This window comes from Salvelinus fontinalis, chromosome 33 (assembly GCF_029448725.1).
Source record: "Salvelinus fontinalis isolate EN_2023a chromosome 33, ASM2944872v1, whole genome shotgun sequence".
Classification (NCBI taxonomy): Eukaryota; Metazoa; Chordata; class Actinopteri; order Salmoniformes; family Salmonidae; genus Salvelinus; species Salvelinus fontinalis.
The window spans coordinates 33024232-33043195 of record NC_074697.1 but is presented as its reverse complement, the minus strand read 5'-3'; the positions used below and the strand labels follow the sequence as shown (position 1 = coordinate 33043195).

General features: G+C 44.9%; 1 protein-coding gene across 3 annotated transcripts; it reads left to right on the top strand.

Annotated features, from left to right (window-relative positions):
• The first annotated feature begins 1089 nt into the window (after window positions 1-1089).
• Window positions 1090-18663, top strand: LOC129832074 (NAD(+) hydrolase SARM1-like). 3 transcript variants are annotated; one of them, XM_055895818.1, is made up of 11 exons: window positions 1090-1428; window positions 2020-2466; window positions 3285-3672; window positions 3827-4057; window positions 8637-8849; window positions 9976-10067; window positions 10191-10384; window positions 10459-10591; window positions 11259-11448; window positions 17569-17690; window positions 17945-18663. In XM_055895818.1, the coding sequence occupies exons 2-11, from the start codon at window positions 2039-2041 to the stop codon at window positions 18105-18107; spliced, it is 2154 nt and encodes a 717-aa protein (XP_055751793.1). In that variant the 5' UTR covers window positions 1090-1428; window positions 2020-2038; the 3' UTR covers window positions 18108-18663. The 3 variants fall into 3 exon arrangements, 2 of the variants coding, with proteins under 2 accessions (XP_055751793.1, XP_055751791.1); XM_055895816.1 differs by having other exon boundaries at window positions 1908-2466; XR_008755865.1 differs by lacking the exon at window positions 17945-18663 and adding an exon at window positions 11797-11961 and having other exon boundaries at window positions 1090-2466; window positions 17569-17656.
• The last annotated feature ends 301 nt before the right edge of the window (window positions 18664-18964 follow it).

Sequence of the window (18964 nt, the reverse complement as noted above, 5' to 3'; positions counted from 1 at the left end):
GAGGCTGAAGAAATTTGGCTTGTCACCTAAAACACTCACAAACTTTTACAGATGCACAATCGAGAGCATCCTGTCGGGTTGTATCACCGCCTGGTACGGCAACTGCACCACCCTCAACCGCATGCTCTCCAGAGGGTAGTGAGGTCTGCACAACGCATCACTGGGGGCAAACTACCTGCCCTCCAGGACACCTACAGCACCCGATGTCTCAGGATGGCCAAAAGGATCATCAAGGACAACAACCATCCAAGCCACTGCCTGTTTACCCCGCTATCATCCATACGGCGAGGTCAGTATATGTGCATCGAAGCTGGGACCAAGAGACTGAAAAACAGCTTCTATCTCAAGGCCATCAGACTGTTAAACAGCCATCACTAACATAGAGAGGCTGCAGCCAACACACAGACTCAAATCTTTGGCCACTTTAATAAATGGACTTAATAATGGTATCACTAGTCACTTTAAATAACACCACTTTAATAATGTTTACATATCCTACATTACTCATCTCATATGTATATACTGTACTCTATACCATCTACTGCATCTTGCCTTTGCCGCACGGCCATCGCTCATCCATATATTTATATGTACATATTCTTATTCATCCCATACACAATTTTGTGTATAAGGTAGTTATTGTGAAATTGTTTGATTACTTGTTAGATATTACTGCATTGTCGGAACTAGGAGCACAAGCATTTCGCTACACTCGTATTAACATCTGCTAACCATGTGAATGTAACCAATAAAATTTGATTTGATTTGACATCAGTGCCCGACCTCACTAATGCTCTTGTGGCTGAATGGAAGCAAGTCCCCTCAGCAATGTTCCAACATGTATAGGAAAGCCTTCCCAGAAGAGTGGAGGCTGTTATAGCAGCAAACGGGGACCAACTCCATATTAATGCCCATGAATGAGATCAAAGAGTAGGTGTCCACATACTTTTGGACATGTAGTGTAGCAATTGATGTGCACTGTTTTATCTTATTGTAGCTCCATAATAACCTATTTAGCACAGTTAATGTGTGTACCACCTTGTTGATTGATTATACTTCTACCTTTATCCACAAGGGGGCATAGTGGAGATGAGCACCATACTGGCGCTTTGTTGCTGAGCGGGCCTCGGCATGACATGTCGGTCTGTAAATATATCCTGAAGATAATGGGCGGTCCTAGCTTCGAGGATGCTGAGTCAAGGATGTCAAGGAGAGAGGCTATTTTAAGAATACGTATCCCAAATAAGATATATTTGTTATGGATTAAAGCATAACAAGTCGTTTCAATATAGTCATGTGAATAGACAGGAAAAAGGAAAACCGTGAGAGTCATTTTGATCGACAGGGCGTCTTTCTCTGGATTAAGCCTCAATATTGCAAGCGAGAGACAGAAGACAACAGAGCTGTTTATATTTCTCCATCCAGCTGGTAACGTAATTTGATATGTAATGGGCTTTTTGAGATAATTGTTTTCCCTGTCTAGGAGTTCTCTAAACATCCGCAGTGGTGATACATTATCTAATAGTGGACACAGTGAAGGCTTGATAATTTATTTGGCGTCGGGTTATTCTGAGTAGACATAATTTGATCCAACAAGGCCTTGTGTAAATGATAGGAGAAAACGGAGGACATCCGTGTTTAAATGCAAGCATAGTGTGACGGCTTGGTCATGATGATGCGAGATGAGTCTTTATTCACTTATTTTCAAAGATGACATCAGTGTGATGATGATGCAATTTAGTGAAAGCCGTCACTTTGATTTTATAGCTCAGCATCCTGTCCAGATGATGGGAATGTAATTTCTCCTATTGTGGTTTGTTCATGTATCTAAACAACTTGATTGCAAGACAAACATTGTTTCCCATTCAGTTATAACCAGGTTATTACGCACACGTTTATTTCTCCAGAGAAACTGGCCTGATAATCGATCTGTTATTGATCAGGGCCTGCAACAAGCCCTCTTGGCCCTGACAGAGATTGGCGGTTGATGCTCTTATCTTTAACTATTTCCCTCTGGAGACTCTATCGATACCTCTCCATGTTCAGCTCCGAAAGACTCACTGTACCGGAATATGTCAGCCGGATTGGGAACCGGAGGTCGGGCAGCCCGAGCTCATCCTCGGAACCGAAAGCACCACCGGTCTCACCGGGTGTCCACGGTGCCGACGTCCAGGATGTTTTGGATACTTCGCTCCCGGCCCTGCGCTCCGCTATCAAGACACTGAAATCAGCCAAAGATACATCGGATCTGGACGAGACCCGCAGGGCCATCGCAGAGACGTTCCAGTTAGTGGAGGAGGCCTGGGTTCTGCCTACTGTGGGCCGGCAGGTCGCGGAGGAGATATGCAACAGGATACGACTGGACGGAGGACTGGAGCTGCTCCTGCAACTCCTAATGACACCTGCTGTGGAGATCACCTATGAGTCTGCCAAACTACTGGAGCAGATACTGGTCTCTGAGAACAGGTGTGTATTCACTACAGGCCTACATGCACTTTTTCAGTTGTACAACATATTACCTTGGTCCTAACCTTTAGGGCCAGTTTCCAGGACCCAGATACAGATAAGTCTTAGTCGTTCTGGGGCGCCAGGCAGCCTAGTGGTTAGAACAGGCAGAGGCAGCCTAGTGGTTAGAGCATTGGGTCAGTAACTGAAAGGTTGCTGGATTGAATCCCCGAGCTGACAAGGTAAAAATCTGTCGTTCTGCACCTGAACAAGGCAGTTAACCCACTGTTCCCCGGTAGGCTGTCATTGTAAATAAGAATTTGTTCTTAACTGACTTGCCTAGTTAAATAAAGATTAAAAAATACATTTATAAACTCAGCCACTGGGTTGGGGAGGAACTGATTACATGTAATTGTTGCCGCAATTACGGTAATTGTTGCGTTACCAGCCAAAATATTGTAATCAGGTTACAGATACTTTTGAAAAACTAGATGATTACTTCGAGGGTAAGTTTTACATTCAGAAAGAATGTTTGCGAAAAAATATTTAACACTTCTCTGTTTTCTCAATGACATTCAAATCAGCGTTGAAAAAAGGAGCAAATGTACATTTGTTCCACCTGAGCGAGTGGGGAAAGTAATCTAAAAGTAACTGAATGTAATCAGATCAGATTATGTTACTGAGTTTGAGTAATCCAAAAGTTACGTTACTGATTAGAATTTTGGACAGGTAACTAGTATCTGTAACGGATTACATTTTGAAATTAACCTACCCAACCCAGCCTAGTTATATACTATTACTTTTCTTTACCCTCTTCACCTCTCTCTCTTCCTATTCAGAGATTACGTGGCTCACATGGGTCTGGGGGTGATCCTGAACCTGACGAGGGAGACAGAGGATGCCCAGCTGGCCCGCAGTGTCTCAGGCATCCTGGAGCACATGTTCAAACACACCGAGGAGACGTCCGCCCAGCTCATCGCCAACGGCGCCCTGGATGCCCTGCTCTTCTGGTGTCGCGGTACCGACCCCACCGTCCTCCGCCACTGTGCCGTGGCACTTGCCAACTGCGCCATGTATGGCGGCCATCACTGCCAGCGGCTGATGATCGAGAAGCAGGCAGCCGAGTGGTTGTTTCCGTTGGCGTTCTCTAAAGAGGACGAGCTCATCCGCTTCCATGCGTGTTTAGCGGTGGCCGTGCTCGCCAATAACCGGGAGATCGAGCAGGAGGTGGGTCCTGTGTGGCTCAGTTAGTACAGCACGGAGCTTGTAACGCCAGGGTGGTTGGTTTGATTCCTGCACTGGCCACCTATACGAAAACATGTATGCACACAACACTGTAAATTTTCCTGGATTAAAGTGTCTGCTAAATGTATTATTATAGGTGGTGAAGTCAGGGACGTTGGAGCTGGTGGAGCCCTTTATTGCATCTCTGGACCCTGATGAGTTTGCCAGGAGCTTGCTGGACAGTGCGGACAGCATGCAGGGGAGGACGGCTGCAGACTTACAGCAGCTGCTGCCACTATTGGATGGGGCCAGACTGGAGGGGAAGTGTATCGCTGCCTTCTACTTGTGTGTCGAGACCAGCATCAAGTCACGCCAGCGGAACACTAAGGTCAGGATCAGGGAACAAAAGCACACCTGGTTCAACCTTGATAAGCAGTTGATTTGCTGAATCAGATGTGTTCGTGCTGGGCTGGAACAAAAGCCTGCACGCCCTCCCTGTGGTGACCACTACACCTTAGTGCAGAGTTTCCCAAACTTGGTGCACGTTTAGGTTTTTGTCCTAACACTACACAGCTGATTCAAATGATCAAAGCTTGATGATTAGTTGATTATTTGAGTCAGCTGTGTAGTGCTAGGACAAAAACCTAAATGTGCACCCCTTGGTGTCCAGAGGACCGAGTTTTGGAAACCCTGCTTTAGTGGGTAGTGGATACAGGGATTTCACCCAACAACCTTTTGGGGCCTAAAACCACTTCTGGTGCCCACTTACCTAACTATATATATAAAATCAAATTAAATTGCATGTGTCACACGCTTTGTGAACAGCAGGTGTAGACTAACTATGAAATGCTTACTTCCCAGCAATGAATAGTGAAAAATGAATACAAATAATATCACTATGAATAAATACACAATGAGTAACGATAACTTGGCTAAAAACTGTACATGGAATACCAGTACAGAGTCAATGTGCAGGGGTATGATGTAATTGAGGTAGATATGTGCATATAGGTAGGGTAAAGTGACTAGGCAACAGGATAGATAATTAACAGTAGCAGCAGCATATGTAATGAGTCAAAATAATTAGTCCAAAAGGGGTCAATGCAGATTGTCCAGTTAGCTATTTGGTTAACTATTTAGTAGTCTTATGGCTTGGGGGTAGAAGCTGTTCAGGGTCCTGTTGGTTCCAAACTTGGTGTATCGGTACCGCTTGCCGTGTTATAGCAGAGAGAACAGTCTATGACTTTGGTGGCTGGAGTCTTTGACAAGTCCACTATGGCACCGATGATGTGGATGGAGGCGTGCTCGACCCTCCATTTTCTGTAGTCCACAATCAGCTCCTTTGTCTTGCTGACATTAAGGGAGAGGTTGTTGTCCTGGCACCACACTGCCAGGTCTGTGACATCCTCTCCATAGGTGGTCTCATTGTTGTCGGTGATCAGGCCTACCACTGTTGTGTCGTCAGCAAACTTAATGATGGTATTGGAGTCGTGCACAGCCACGAAGTCTTGGGTGAACAGGAGTACAGGAGGAGACTTAAACATGCACCCCAGATGGGCCTTTGTTGAGGGTCAGCCACCCCCTGGTGTTGCCTACCCTCACCACCAGGGTGTGACCCATCAGGAAGTCCAGGATCCAGTTGCAGAGGGAGGTGTTCAGTCCCAGGGTCCTGAGCTTAGTGATAAGCTTAGAGGGCACTATAATGTTGAACGTTGAGCTGTAGTCAATGAACAGCATTCTCACATACAGTTGAAGTCGGAAGTTTACATACACCTTAGCCAAATACATTTCAACTCAGTTTTTCACAATTCCTGACATTTAATCCTAGTAAAAATTCCCTTTCTTAGGTCAGTTAGGATCACCACATTATTTTAAGAATGTGAAATGTCAGAATAATAGCAGAGAGAATGATTTATTTCAGCTTTTATTTCTGTCATCACATTCCCAGTGGGTCAGAAGTTTACATACACTCAATTAGTATTTAGTAGCATTGCCTTTAAATTGTTTAACTTGGGTCAAACGTTTCGGGTCGCCTTCCACAAGCTTCCCACAATAAGTTTGTTGAATTATGGTCCATTCCTCCTGACAGAGCTGGTGTAACTGAGTCAGGTTTGTAGGCCTCCTTGCTCGCACACGATTTTTCAGTTCTGCCCACAAATGTTCTATGGGATTGAGGTCAGGGTTTTGTGATGGCCACTACAATACCTTGACTTTGTTGTCCTTAAGCAATTTTGCCACAACTTTGGAAGTATGCTTGGGGTCATTGTCCACTTGGAAGACCCATTTGCGACCAAGCTTTAACTTTCTGACTGATGTCTTGAGATGTTTCTTCAATATATCATGATGCAATCTATTTTGTGAAGTGCACCAGTCCCTCCTGCAGCAAAGCAGAACATGATGCTGAACATGCCCCACAACATGATGCTGCCACCCCCGTGCTTCACGGTTGGGATGGTGTTCTTCGGCTTGCAAGCGTCCCCCTTTTTCCTCCAAACATAACGATGGTCATTATGGCCAAACATTTTTGTTTCATCAGACCATAGGATATTTCTCCAAAAAGTATGATCTTTGTCCCCATGTGCAGTTGTCACGACTCCAACCGAAGGTAACTCCCCTTCCCGTTTGGGTGGCTTCGGCGGTCGTCGTCGCCGGCTTACGAGCTGCCACTGACTCTTTTTCCTCCCCCTCCTTATGTGTTTATTTGTTACACCTGTGTTGAGGTGATTGTAATTAGTTGGGATTTATTAGTCAGCCAGCCCGCCCGTTTCTTTGTACGGGATTGATCAGTTGTACCTTGGTATCGGGAGTAGACGAACGTATTGTTCATTTCGTTCGTAGAGTGTATTTGGACTGTTTTTTCGTCCCCCGTGTATGGGGCATTTGTTTGTACACCCAGTGTTTTCGTGGGGACGTTGTTTACCGTGTGTGCATTAAAAGCACTATATTGAACTCTCTGTTGTTCCTGCGCCTGACTTCACACCCCCCCCCGACACCCAGAGCGTTACAGCAGTTGCAAACCGTTTTGGAGCAGTGGCTTCTTTCTTGCTGAGCAGCCTTTCGGGTTATGTCGATTTAGAACTCGTTTTACTGTGGATATAGATACTTTTGTACCTGCTTCCTCCAGCATCTTCACAAGGTCCTTTGCTGTGGTTCTGGGAGTGATTTACACTTTTCGCACCAAAGTATGTTAATCTCTAGGAGACTGAACGCTTCTCCTTCCTGAGCGGTATGATGGCTGCGTGGTTCCCATGGTGTTTATACTTGTGTACTATTGTTTGTACAGATGAATGTGGTACCTTCAGGCATTTGGAAATTGCTCCCAAGGATGAACCAGACTGTGGAGGTCTACAATGTTTTCTGAGGTCTTGGCTGATTTCTTTTGATTTTCCCATGATGTCAAGCAAAGACTCACTGAGTTGGATGGTAGGCCTTGAAATACATCCACAGTTACACCTTCAATTGACTCAAATGATGTCAATTAGCCTATCAGAAGCTTCTAAAGCCATGACATAATTTTCTGGAATTTTCCAAGCTGTTTAAAGGCACAGTCAACATAGTGTATGTAATCTTCTGACCCACTGGAATTGTGATACAGTTATGTCGATATAGAACTCGTTTTAGTGAAATAATCTGTCTGTAAACAATTGTTTGAAAAAATTACTTGTGTCATGCACAAAGTAGATGTCCTAACCGACTTGCCAAAACTATAGTTTGTTAACACGGAATTTGTGGAGTGGTTGAAAAACGAGATTTAATGACTCCAACCTAAGTGTATGTAAACTTCTGACTTCAACTGTAGGTGTTCTTCTCATCCAGCTGGGGGAGGGCAGTGTCATCTGTGGATCTATTGAGGCGGTATGCAATTTGGAGTGGGTCCAGAGTGTCTGGGATGTTGGTGTTGATGTGAGCCATGACCAGCCTTTCAAAGTATTTCATGGCTAATGATGTGAGTGCTATGGGCAATAGACATTTAGACAGGTTACCTGGGCGTTCTTGGGCAAAGGGACTATGGTGATCTGCTTGAAACATGTAGGTATTACAGACTGGGTCAGGGAGAGTTTGAAAATGTCAGTGAAGACACCCGCCAGCTGGTAAGCACATGCTCTTAGTATGTGTCCTGGTATCCATCTGGTACCCGCGGCCTTGTGAATGTTAACCTGTTTAAAGGTCTTACATTGGCTACGGAGAGCGAGAACACACAATCGTTTGGGACTGCTGGCGCTCTCATGCATGGTTTAGTGTTACTTGCCTCGAAACGAGCATAGAAGGCATTTAGCTTGTCTGGTAGGCTCGTGTCACTGGGCAGCTTGCGGCTGGGTTTCCCTTTGTAATCCGTAATAGTTTGCAAGCCCTGCCACACCCGACGAGCGTTCAAGCTGGATGTTTGATGGCTCATTGAAGGTCGTAGCGGGATTTCTTATAAACATCCGGATGGGTATCCTGCTTCTTGAAAGCAGTAGCTCCAACCTATAGCTCAGTGCGGATGTTGCCTGTAATCCATGGCTTTTGGTTGGGATATGTACAGTACGTGCGGTCATTGTGGGGATGACATTGTCGATGCACTTATTAATGAAGCCAGTGACTGATGTGGTAAACTCCTCAATGTTATCGGATGAATCCTGGAACATATTCCAGTCTGTGCTAGCGAAACAGTCCGTTAGCATCCGTTTCATCTGACCACTTCCGTATTGAGTGCGTCACTGTTACTTCCTGTTAGAGTTTTTGCTTGTAGGCAGGAATCGTGAGGATAGAGTTATGGTCAGATTTGCCAAAGGGAGGGTGAGGGAGAGCCTTGTATGCATTTCTGTGTGTGGAGTAAATGTGATCAAGTTTTGTTTCATCTAGTTGCACAGGTGGCATACCGGTAAAAATGAGGTAAAATGGATTTAAATGTTCCTTCATTAAAATCACCAGCCCTACAATATCAATGGACATACAATTGAATGTGTGTACATTCTTCCTCCCAGATCTTCCAGGAGATAGGTGCGGTGCAGAGCCTGAAAAGGATTGTCATGTACTCCAGCAACGGGACGGCCTGTGCCTTGGCCAAGCGGGCACTGGGGATGATGGGGGAGGAGGTGCCGCGACGTATCCTCTCCTCCGTGCCCAACTGGAAGGGTGGTGAGGTGCAGAGATGGCTCCAAGTGATTGGATTCAGCTCTTATACTGAGCGCTTCCAGGTGTGTGTTTCTGTGTCTCAGTGTGTGTGTGTGAGAGAGAGAAAGATAGATAGAGATAGCGATAGCAAAAGACAAGGTTTGAACAATAAACAATGAGAATGCTCTTCTATAGTCCTTGTAAAGATGGTGACAAAATAAGGTGAATGTTTGTTTTCATATCTATTAGATATGGATACCTACAGGTAACTACCAAAATAATAGAAATACTTGAGTAAATGAAGGACACTAAGTACATTGAAAGCAGGCGCTTTCACGCAGATGTGGTTCCTGAGTTAATTAAGCAATTAACATATCATCATGCTTAGGGACATGTATAAAAATTATGGGCAGGCCAGTATTTTGGCCATTATTTTGTCAACCATGGCTATGCCCCCATACGATGACAATGCCCCCATCCACAGGGCACGAGTGGTCACTGAATGGTTTGATGAGCATGAAAACAATGTAAACCATATGCCGTGGCCATCTTAGTCACCAGATCTCAACCCAATTAAACACTTATGGGAGATTCTGGAGACAGCGTTTTCCACCACCATCAGCAAAGCATCCCTCCAATAGAGTTCCAGACACTTGTAGAATCTATGCCAAGTCGCATTAAAGCTGTTCTGGTTTGTGGTGGCCCAACAACCTATTAAGACATTTTATGTTGGTGTTTCCTTTGTTTTGGCAGTTACCTGTATTTCTCCTTAGCCTCTTACTATCACATTCTGACCTTAGTTCCTTTGTTTTGTCTTTTGTTTTAGTATGGTCAGGGCGTGAGTTGGGTGGGTTGTCTATGTTAGTTTTTCTATGATTTTTTCTTTCTGTGTTTGGCCTGATATGGTTCTCAATCAGAGGCAGCTGTTTATCGTTGTCCCTGATTGGGAACCATATTTAGGTAGCATGTTTTCTGTTGGGTTTTGTGGATGGTTATTTTTAGTCTTTGTGTGTCTGCACCAAACAGAGCTGTTTTCGGTTGTTTCTTTGTTGTTTTGTTATTCAGTGTTCAGGTTTGATTATTATTAAATATCATGAACACTTACCACGCTGCACCTTGGTCCTCACCTTCTTCCACCGACGATAGCCGTTACACTTACTCACTAAATTAACTCAGTCTTTCTCTCTACTCTCTCTGCCTATCCTTCAGGAGCTGCAGGTGGATGGTGACCTACTGCTGAACATCACAGACCAGGAGCTGAGCACTGACCTGGGCATGACCGCAGGACTCACTCGCAAGAGGTTAGTTCAGTCATCTGTCAAGCTTATAAAAAGTCTGTTATACCAGTCAACATCAGTGAAATTGATCATTGAAATAAAAATCCCCACCTCACCCTGCCCACTCCATTTTGTTTTGTCTTCTAGGTTCCTCCGTGACCTGCGCGTGCTGAAGACCTACGCCAACTACTCGACCTGTGACCCCAACAACATGGCTGACTGGCTGGGCGAGGTGAACCCACGCTTCCGCCAGTACACCTACGGCCTGGTGCAGTCTGGCGTGGACCGCAAGAATGTCCTCCACCTCACCGACCAGCAGCTCCAGTCAGACTGTTACATAGGTGGGTTGTGAGCCAAAAGCCACATTTACGTTCCCTGCAAGACAATGGAGAATAAAGTATTCCTTTTCTCCTAGAGAACGGCATCCATCGCGCCAAGATCCTGGCAGCTGCCCGTAGGCCGATTAAGCCGTGTCTGACCGATGCCCAGCCCCCTGGACCGGACGTGTTTATTAGCTACCGCAGGACTACCGGTTCCCAGCTCGCCAGGTCTGCAGAGAGGGAGGGGAAGAGGGAGAGTCATGGATAGTGTAACGGTCCTGACCTGTTTTCTGTTGTTTTTGTATGTGTTTATGGTCAGGGCGTGTGTTTTGGGTGGGCAGTCTATGTTTTCTGTTTCTATGTTGGTTTTGGGTTGCCTGGTATGGCTCTTAATTAGAGGCAGGTGGTTTGCGTTTTCCTCTAATTAAGAGTCATATTTAGGTAGGGTGTTCTCACTGTTTGTTTGTGGGTGAATGTCTTCCGTATCTGTGTTATGTTTTGCACCATACGGGACTGTTCGGTTGTTCGTTCGTTTTTGATGTAGTCTTTTCCTGTCCGTGAGTTTTACGTTTTTGTTAAGTAAGTTCATGTTCAGGTTTTCGTCTACGTCGTTTTCTTGTTTTGTATTTTGAAAGTGTTTGTTTCGTGTTGCCATCGTATCAAATAAAAGATGGCTTATTTCCCGAATGCTGCGTATTGGTCCACTGATCTTTCTCTCCTCTCCTCGTCCGAGGATGAGGAGAACGACAGCCCTTACAGATAGGGCAAGGAATAATAGTCAGGAGAGAGGAAAAGCTAGGGAGCTTTGGAACAACATTATCAGGTTTGTCAGGATTATCTGGAGGCTAAGATCTATAGATCGTCAATTGTTACCCCCCCCCCCCCCCCCCCCCAGTCTGTTGAAGGTCCACCTGCAGGTCAGAGGTTTCAGTGTGTTCATTGATGTGGAGAAGCTGGAAGCAGGGAAGTTTGAGGACAAGCTGATCCAGAGCGTCCAGCGGGCACGGAACTTCATCCTGGTGCTGTCTGCCAACGCCCTCGACAAGTGCATGGGTGACACTGGCATGAAGGACTGGGTACACAAGGTAAGACATAGCTGGATCTATACATAGATAGGTTCTGCATACATAACAATATACACTGAGTATACAAAACATTACTTTTTCCATGACATAGACTGACCAGGTGAATCCAGGTGAACACTATGATCCGTTATTGATGTCACTTGTTAAATCTACTTCAATCAGTGTAGATGAAGAGGAGGAGACAGGATAAAGAAGGATTTTTAAGCCTCGAGACATGGATTGTGTATGTGTGCCATTCAGAGGGTGAATGGGCAATACAAAATGTTTAAGTGCTTTTGAATGGGGTAAGCAATGCGCACCGGTTTGTGTCAACAACTGAAACACTGCTGGGTTTTTCACTATCAACAGTTTCCTGTTCCCTACCCAAAGGACATCCAGCCAACTTGACACAACTGTGGGAATTATTGGAGTCAACATGGGGCAGCATCCCTGTGGAACGGTTTCAACACCTTGTATAGTCCATGCTTCGACGAACATCAACAAGGGATCATAGATTTCACGTGGATTCACCTGGTCAGTCTGTCATGGAACGAGAGGGTGTTCATAATGTTTTGTTCGTTCAGTGTAGATCCAATAGTATCTAGATGGAATTCCAATTTTTTTCGATGTGTATAACCCTGTCACTCTAGCCTTTACATGTCTAGATGTTCCATCTATATGTTGGTGATATACAATATTAGACATAGAGAGGTCCCCTGCATCAGTGGCGTCATTTCAGCTGAACTTAGGGAATGGCAACGTTGAAGCTCCAAGGAATTTATATAAAGTTGAAGCTCATGTACTCCATTGCTACCCGCTAAAAACAAACTGCAAAAACAAGCAAAATGGACTGGACATTATTTTTTTATTTTTTTTATTTCACCTTTATTTAACCAGGTAGGCAAATTGAGAACACGTTCTCATTTACAATTGCGACCTGGCCAAGATAAAGCAAAGCAGTTCGACACATACAACAACACATAGTTACACATGGAGTAAAACAAACATACAGTCAATAATACAGTGAAAAATAAGTCTATATACAATATAAGCAAGTGAGGTGAGATAAGGGAGGTGAAGGCAAACAAAATATATATATAAATAAATAAAAATATAAAAAGGCCATGGTGGCGAAGTAAATACAATATAGCAAGTAAAAAAAGTAAAAAAAGTAGAGATAGTAGAGATAGAAAAAAGTAAAGAGAAATAATGGGGTGCAAAGGAGCAAAATAAATAAATAAATAAATACAGTAGGTAAAGAGGTAGTTGTTTAGGCTAAATTATAGATGGGCTATGTACAGGTGCAGTAATCTATGAGCTGCTCTGACAGCTGGTGCTTAAAGCTAGTGAGGGAGATAAGTGTTTCCAGTTTCAGAGATTTTTGTAGTTCGTTCCAGTCATTGGCAGCAGAGAACTGGAAGGAGAGGCGGCCAAAGGAAGAATTGGTTTTGGGGTTGACCAGAGAGATATACCTGCTGGAGCGCGTGCTACAGGTAGGTGCTGCTATGGTGACCAGCGAGCTGAGATAAGGGGGGACTTTACCTAGCAGGGTCTTGTAGATGACCTGGAGCCAGTGGGTTTGACGACGAGTATGAAGCGAGGGCCAGCCAACGAGAGTGTACAGGTCGCAGTGGTGGGTAGTATATGGGGCTTTGGTGACAAAACGGATGGCACTGTGATAGACTGCATCCAATTTATTGAGTAGGGTTTTGGAGGCTATTTTGTAAATGACATCACCGAAGTCGAGGATTGGTAGGATGGTCAGTTTTACAAGGGTATGTTTGGCAGCATGAGTGAAGGATGCTTTGTTGCGGAATAGGAAGCCAATTCTAGATTTAACTTTGGATTGGAGATGTTTGATGTGAGTCTGGAAGGAGAGTTTACAGTCTAACCAGACACCTAGGTATTTGTAGTTGTCCACATATTCTAAGTCAGAGCCGTCCAGAGTAGTGATGTTGGACAGGCGGGCAGGTGCAGGCAGCGATCGGTTGAAGAGCATGCATTTAGTTTTACTTGTATTTAAGAGCAAATGGAGGCCACGGAAGGAGAGTTGTATGGCATTGAAGCTCGCCTGGAGGGTTGTTAACACAGTGTCAAAAGAAGGGCCAGAAGTATACAGAATAGTGTCGTCTGCGTAGAGATGGATCAGAGAATCACCAGCAGCAAGAGCGACATCATTGATGTATACAGAGAAGAGAGTCGGTCCAAGAATTGAACCCTGTGGCACCCCCATAGAGACTGCCAGAGGCCCGGACAACAGACCCTCCGATTTGACACACTGAACTCGATCAGAGAAGTAGTTGGTGAACCAGGCGAGGCAATCATTAGAGAAACCAAGGCTGTCGAGTCTGCCGATGAGGATGTGGTGATTGACAGAGTCGAAAGCCTTGGCCAGGTCAATGAATACGGCTGCACAGTATTGTTTCCTATCGATGGCGGTTAAGATATCGTTTATGACCTTGAGCGTGGCTGAGGTGCACCCATGGCCAGCTCTGAAACCAGATTGCATAGTGGAGAAGGTATGGTGGGATTCGAAATGGTCGGTAATCTGTTTGTTGACTTGGCTTTCGAAGACCTTAGAAAGGCAGGGTAGGATAGATATAGGTCTGTAGCTGTTAGGGTCAAGAGTGTCCCCCCCTTTGAAGAGGGGGATAACCGCAGCTGCTTTCCAATCTTTGGGAATCTCAGACGACACGAAAGAGAGGTTGAAAAGGCTAGTAATAGGGGTGGCAACAATTTCAGCAGATAGTTTTAGAAAGAAAGGGTCCAGATTATCTAGCCCGGCTGATTTGTAAGGGTCCAGATTTTGCAGCTCTTTCAGAACATCAGCTGACTGTATTTGGGAGAAAGAGAAATGGGGAAGGCTTGGGCGAGTAGCAGAGGGGAGGGAAGTGCTGTTGACCGGGGTAGGGGCAGCCAGGTGGAAAGCATGGCCAGCCGTAGAAAAATGCTTATTGAAATTCTCAATTATAGTGGATTTGTCGGTGGTGACAGTGTTTCCTATCTTCAGTGCAGTTGGAAGCTGGGAGGAGGTGTTCTTATTCTCCATGGACTTTACAGTGTCCCAGAACTTTTTTGAATTTGTGTTGCAGGAAGCAAATTTCTGCTTGAAAAAGCTAGCCTTGGCTTTTCTAACTGCCTGTGTATATTGGTTTCTAGCTTCCCTGAAAAGTTGCATATCACGGGGGCTGTTCGATGCTAATGCAGAACGCCATAGGATGTTTTCCTGTTGGTTAAGGGCAGTCAGGTCAGGAGAGAACCAAGGGCTATATCTGTTCCTGGTTCTAAATTTCTTGAATGGGGCATGCTTATTCAAGATGGTGAGGAAGGCATTTTTAAAAAATGTCCAGGCATCCTCTACTGACGGGATGAGATCAATATCCTTCCAGGATACCTCGGCCAGGTCGATTAGAAAGGCCTGCTCGCTGAAGTGTTTCAGGGAGCGTTTGACAGTGATGAGTGGAGGTCGTTTGACCGCTGACCCATTACGGATGCAGGCAATGAGGCAGTGATCGCTGAGATCTTGGTTGAAAACAGCAGAGGTGTATTTGGAGGGCAAGTTTGTTAGGATGATATCTATGAGGGTGCCCGTGTTTACGGAATTGGGGTGGTACCTGGTAGGTTCATTGATAATTTGTGTGAGATTGAGGGCATCAAGCTTAGATTGTAGGATGGCTGGGGTGTTAAGCATGTTCCAATTTAGGTCGCCTAGCAGCACGAGCTCTGAAGATAGATGGGGGGGCAATCAGTTCACATATGGTGTCCAGAGCAGAGCTGGGGGCAGAGGGTGGTCTATAGCAGGCGGCAACGGTGAGAGACTTATTTTTAGAGAGGTGGATTTTTAAAGTAGAAGTTCAAATTGTTTGGGAACAGACCTGGATAGTAAAACAGAACTCTGCAGGCAATCTTTGCAGTAGATTGCAACACCGCCCCCTTTGGCCGTTCTATCTTGTCTGAAAATCTTGTAGTTGGGGATGAAAATGTCAGAATTTTTGGTGGTCTTTCTAAGCCAGGATTCAGACACGGCTAAAACATCCGGGTTGGCAGAGTGAGCTAAAGCAGTGAACAAAACAAACTTAGGGAGGAGGCTTCTAATGTTAACATGCATGAAACCAAGGCTATTACGGTTACAGAAGTCATCAAAAGAGAGCGCCTGGGGAATAGGAGTGGAGCTAGGTACTGCAGGGCCTGGATTCACCTCTACATCACCAGAGGAACAGAGGAGGAGTAGGATAAGGGTACGGCTAAAAGCTATGAGAATTGGTTGTCTAGAGCATCTAGAACAGAGAGTAAAAGGACGTTTCTGGGGGCGATAAAATAGCTTCAAGGAATAATGTACAGACAAAGGTATGGTAGGATGTGAATACAGTGGAGGTAAACCTAGGTATTGAGTGATGATGAGAGAGATATTGTCTCTAGAAACATCATTGAAACCAGGTGATGTCATCGCATATGTGGGTGGTGGAAATGAAAGGTTGGATATGGTATAGTGAGCAGGGCTAGAGGCCCTACAGTGAAATAAGCCAATAAACACTAACCAGAACAGCAGTGGACAAGGCATATTTACATTAAGGAGAGGCATGCTTAATCGAGTGATCAATAAGGGTCCAGTGAGTAGAGGTTGGTTGGGGTCACGGCGATCCAGACAGCTGGCCGGGTAGATGGCTATCGGTAGCAAGATAGCATAGGATGGAGGTCTATTTTTAGACACCTCGTGCGTTTCCGTCGGTAGATTAGTGGGGTTCCGTGTCTTGTAGAGGGGATCAATCCAATTGGCAAAATAGATATAGTGACCCAAGAAAAAAAATTGTCCGAAATACTTATTAAGATAGCAGCCGATAAGACAGCTAACGATTAGCGGGCCCCAGGTGAGCGTTCAGGTAACGTCGCGACGGAGGTGCCAGTTGGATAACTCCCTCGGGCAGATAACGTCGGCAGTCAATCGTGAAGGCCCGGTGGGGCTCCGTATCTGCAGCAAAAAAAAAACCCGGGTCCGGATAGGTGACTGTAGCCCAGGAATAGCTGATGGAACTCCTCAGCTGGCTAGCTCCGGAATAATTTAAGTTTGCTCCGGGATCGACGTAAGCCAATAGTCACACGGTTTGCAGCTAGCTAGCTGCGAAATCAAGGTGCAAATGTCCAGAGCCTGCGGCTGAAATCCGGGGAAACTGAGGAAAAAAAAAAAGGCCCGGTATGCTCCGGTCCGAGTCGCGTTGCACAAAAGTGCCGGTAGATTATCGAGCTAAAGAAATAGCTGATGACCACAAAACGTGGGCAGCTGAAACACCAACGCTAGCCAGCAAGCCGGCTAACTTCTGGGCAGCTTCAAATTAGCTTTCGGCTAGCTTTCGGCTAACTTCTGGTTAGCTTTCTGGCTAACTTCTGATTAGCCCCTGGTTAGCTTCACTGTGGATTTTCAGATTTGAGGTAAATAATACTTTTTTGTTGTAATTGGTGAGGCGGGTTGCAGGAAAGCTTTTGTAGTTGAGTTCTTGGATAATAAAAAAATATAAAAGATATGCGAAGAAGGTGTAAATATATATATATACAGGACAAGACAGTACGAGGACAAAAATGACGTCTGAACTGCTAAGCCATCTTGGAAATTATCACCTTGCTGCTATAGCTTCATTCACCTTAGTCAATAAAAGACTTAACATTCTACAATCACGTCATACAGAAATTAGCTGCTACTGTACCCACTAGTTCAGCACCGGTATTAAACTCAAGTTTAGTTTCATATCAAGTCAAACAGTAATTACCTAGCCATCTACAACCATCTTCCACCTCTGCAATGTTTTGAAAGAAAAGTTGCACTGTTCACTGCAGCTGCGTCGATGTGCTCTCTCAAAGGCATCCAGCCGGACAAACACCCTTCTCGCACACTCAAAGGCGTGTGCATGGTCCTAAAGCCAGCCCGCTAATAATGCATTTGCCTTGGAATGATTTTAGTAGCCTATTTTAAATTGTTGGTGGCGACTGCCATACTCTACCATACCCTATTGACGCCCCTGCACTGCATACAGAACAATGTTACAGTTGAGAGATTATTTTCCCCATATACCCCTGCCCCTTACATGTCTAGACTGCGTAGACACTGTGTCTGTCTGTGATTTAATGTACCTCTCGTAAATCCTGCAGGAGATAGTCACAGCTCTCGCTGGGAAGAAGAACATCGTCCCTGTCACTGATAACTTCATGTGGCCTGACCCAAACTCTCTGCCTGAGGACATGAAAACCATCCTCAACTTCAACGGCATCAAGTGAGTCAGACAGACGGCAGACTGTTTGAGAGAGATGAGCAGTTTGAACACTTATCCAAAGTGCACTTCGCTGGAGTTTCTTAAATTTTCTTTCCCCCTATCTCTGTCTCTGTCTCCCTCTCTTTCTCTTTCTCTTTCTCTCTATCTTTTTCTATCACTCAACCTCTCTCTTTATCTCTCCCTCTTTCTCCCTTCCTCTTTCTCTTTCCCTTTCTCCCTCTTTCTCTCCCCCCTCCCTTTCTCTCTCGATACAGGTGGTCCCATGAGTACCAAGAGGCCACCATTGAGAAGATTCTGCGATTTCTCAAAGGCAACCCCAGCCAAGACCAGACAGACTGTCCCAAGACAGACTGCCCTAAGAAGAAGAAACAAAGGCCCTTGTGTGGTGCTCTGGTCTGTGATGATGTAAAATTGTGACCATTAGTGATCAATAATCAATAATGTCGAACAGAGCATGCTCTGCGCTCTGGTTAGTCAGCTCTACCCGTTTGCATGTGAAGACACGTTTAATAGTCTGTATTTAAATCATATGTTTTTCAGCACTTGTAAATACCATGTAGTGCTCTCCAAAACTGCAGTGCCACTGTCATAAACTGTTATTAGCATGGTCAGGTATATTGTTTGTCTCTCAGGAAATAACCAGTCTTAAAAGTCAGCCGTTGATGGCATCATGCATTACACGTAATACAAATGTGGAGTATCTCTGTTTCCTCTCCATAGCACTGCTCTCTCATTGTTATAAATACGCCCATATTTTCAAAGAAAAGACAACATTCTGGTTTATAGTAGCCTGAGTACCAGCCTGTTTGTGCTATCATTCCAACTCCTTGACATTAGGGTTGGAGTTGGCAAGAGTACAAACAGATCTGGGACCAGGCTTTTAGTAATGTTCCTGTGTAAAGTACATAGTGTATGCGAAATACTGTATCCTTTTTTTCTTCTCATGGTGCTTAAATGGAATCCTGCAAGCTCATTGGTGGTCGACTATTGCATTGATTTGATGTGTCTACGATTGTGTAACCTGGGTGCTGGCAAACACCCTAATCCAACAGAGATGACCTCTTACCGATACAGATCGAGTCTGGTCCCAGATCTGTTTATGTGCTGTTTTGCCAACTCCTATGGTCACTGTCGTGACAAGGACCATACGAGATGTCAAAACAACACAAACAGATCTGGGACCAGGTGTAACGACGTTCGTCTGAGGAAGAAGGAGAGGACCAAGGTGCAACGTTGTACGTGTTCATTACTTTTTATTTTTAACTTTTTTATTT

Excerpts from the sequence above, each read along its gene's own strand:
- LOC129832074 (XM_055895816.1), top strand. The coding sequence starts at position 1,988 with ATGCTCTTATCTTTAACTATTTCCCTCTGGAGACTCTATCGATACCTC. Across the intron at positions 2,467-3,284 it reads ATACTGGTCTCTGAGAACAG|AGATTACGTGGCTCACATGG; the intron begins GTGTGTATTCAC and ends CTTCCTATTCAG. Across the intron at positions 8,850-9,975 it reads CTTATACTGAGCGCTTCCAG|GAGCTGCAGGTGGATGGTGA; the intron begins GTGTGTGTTTCT and ends CCTATCCTTCAG.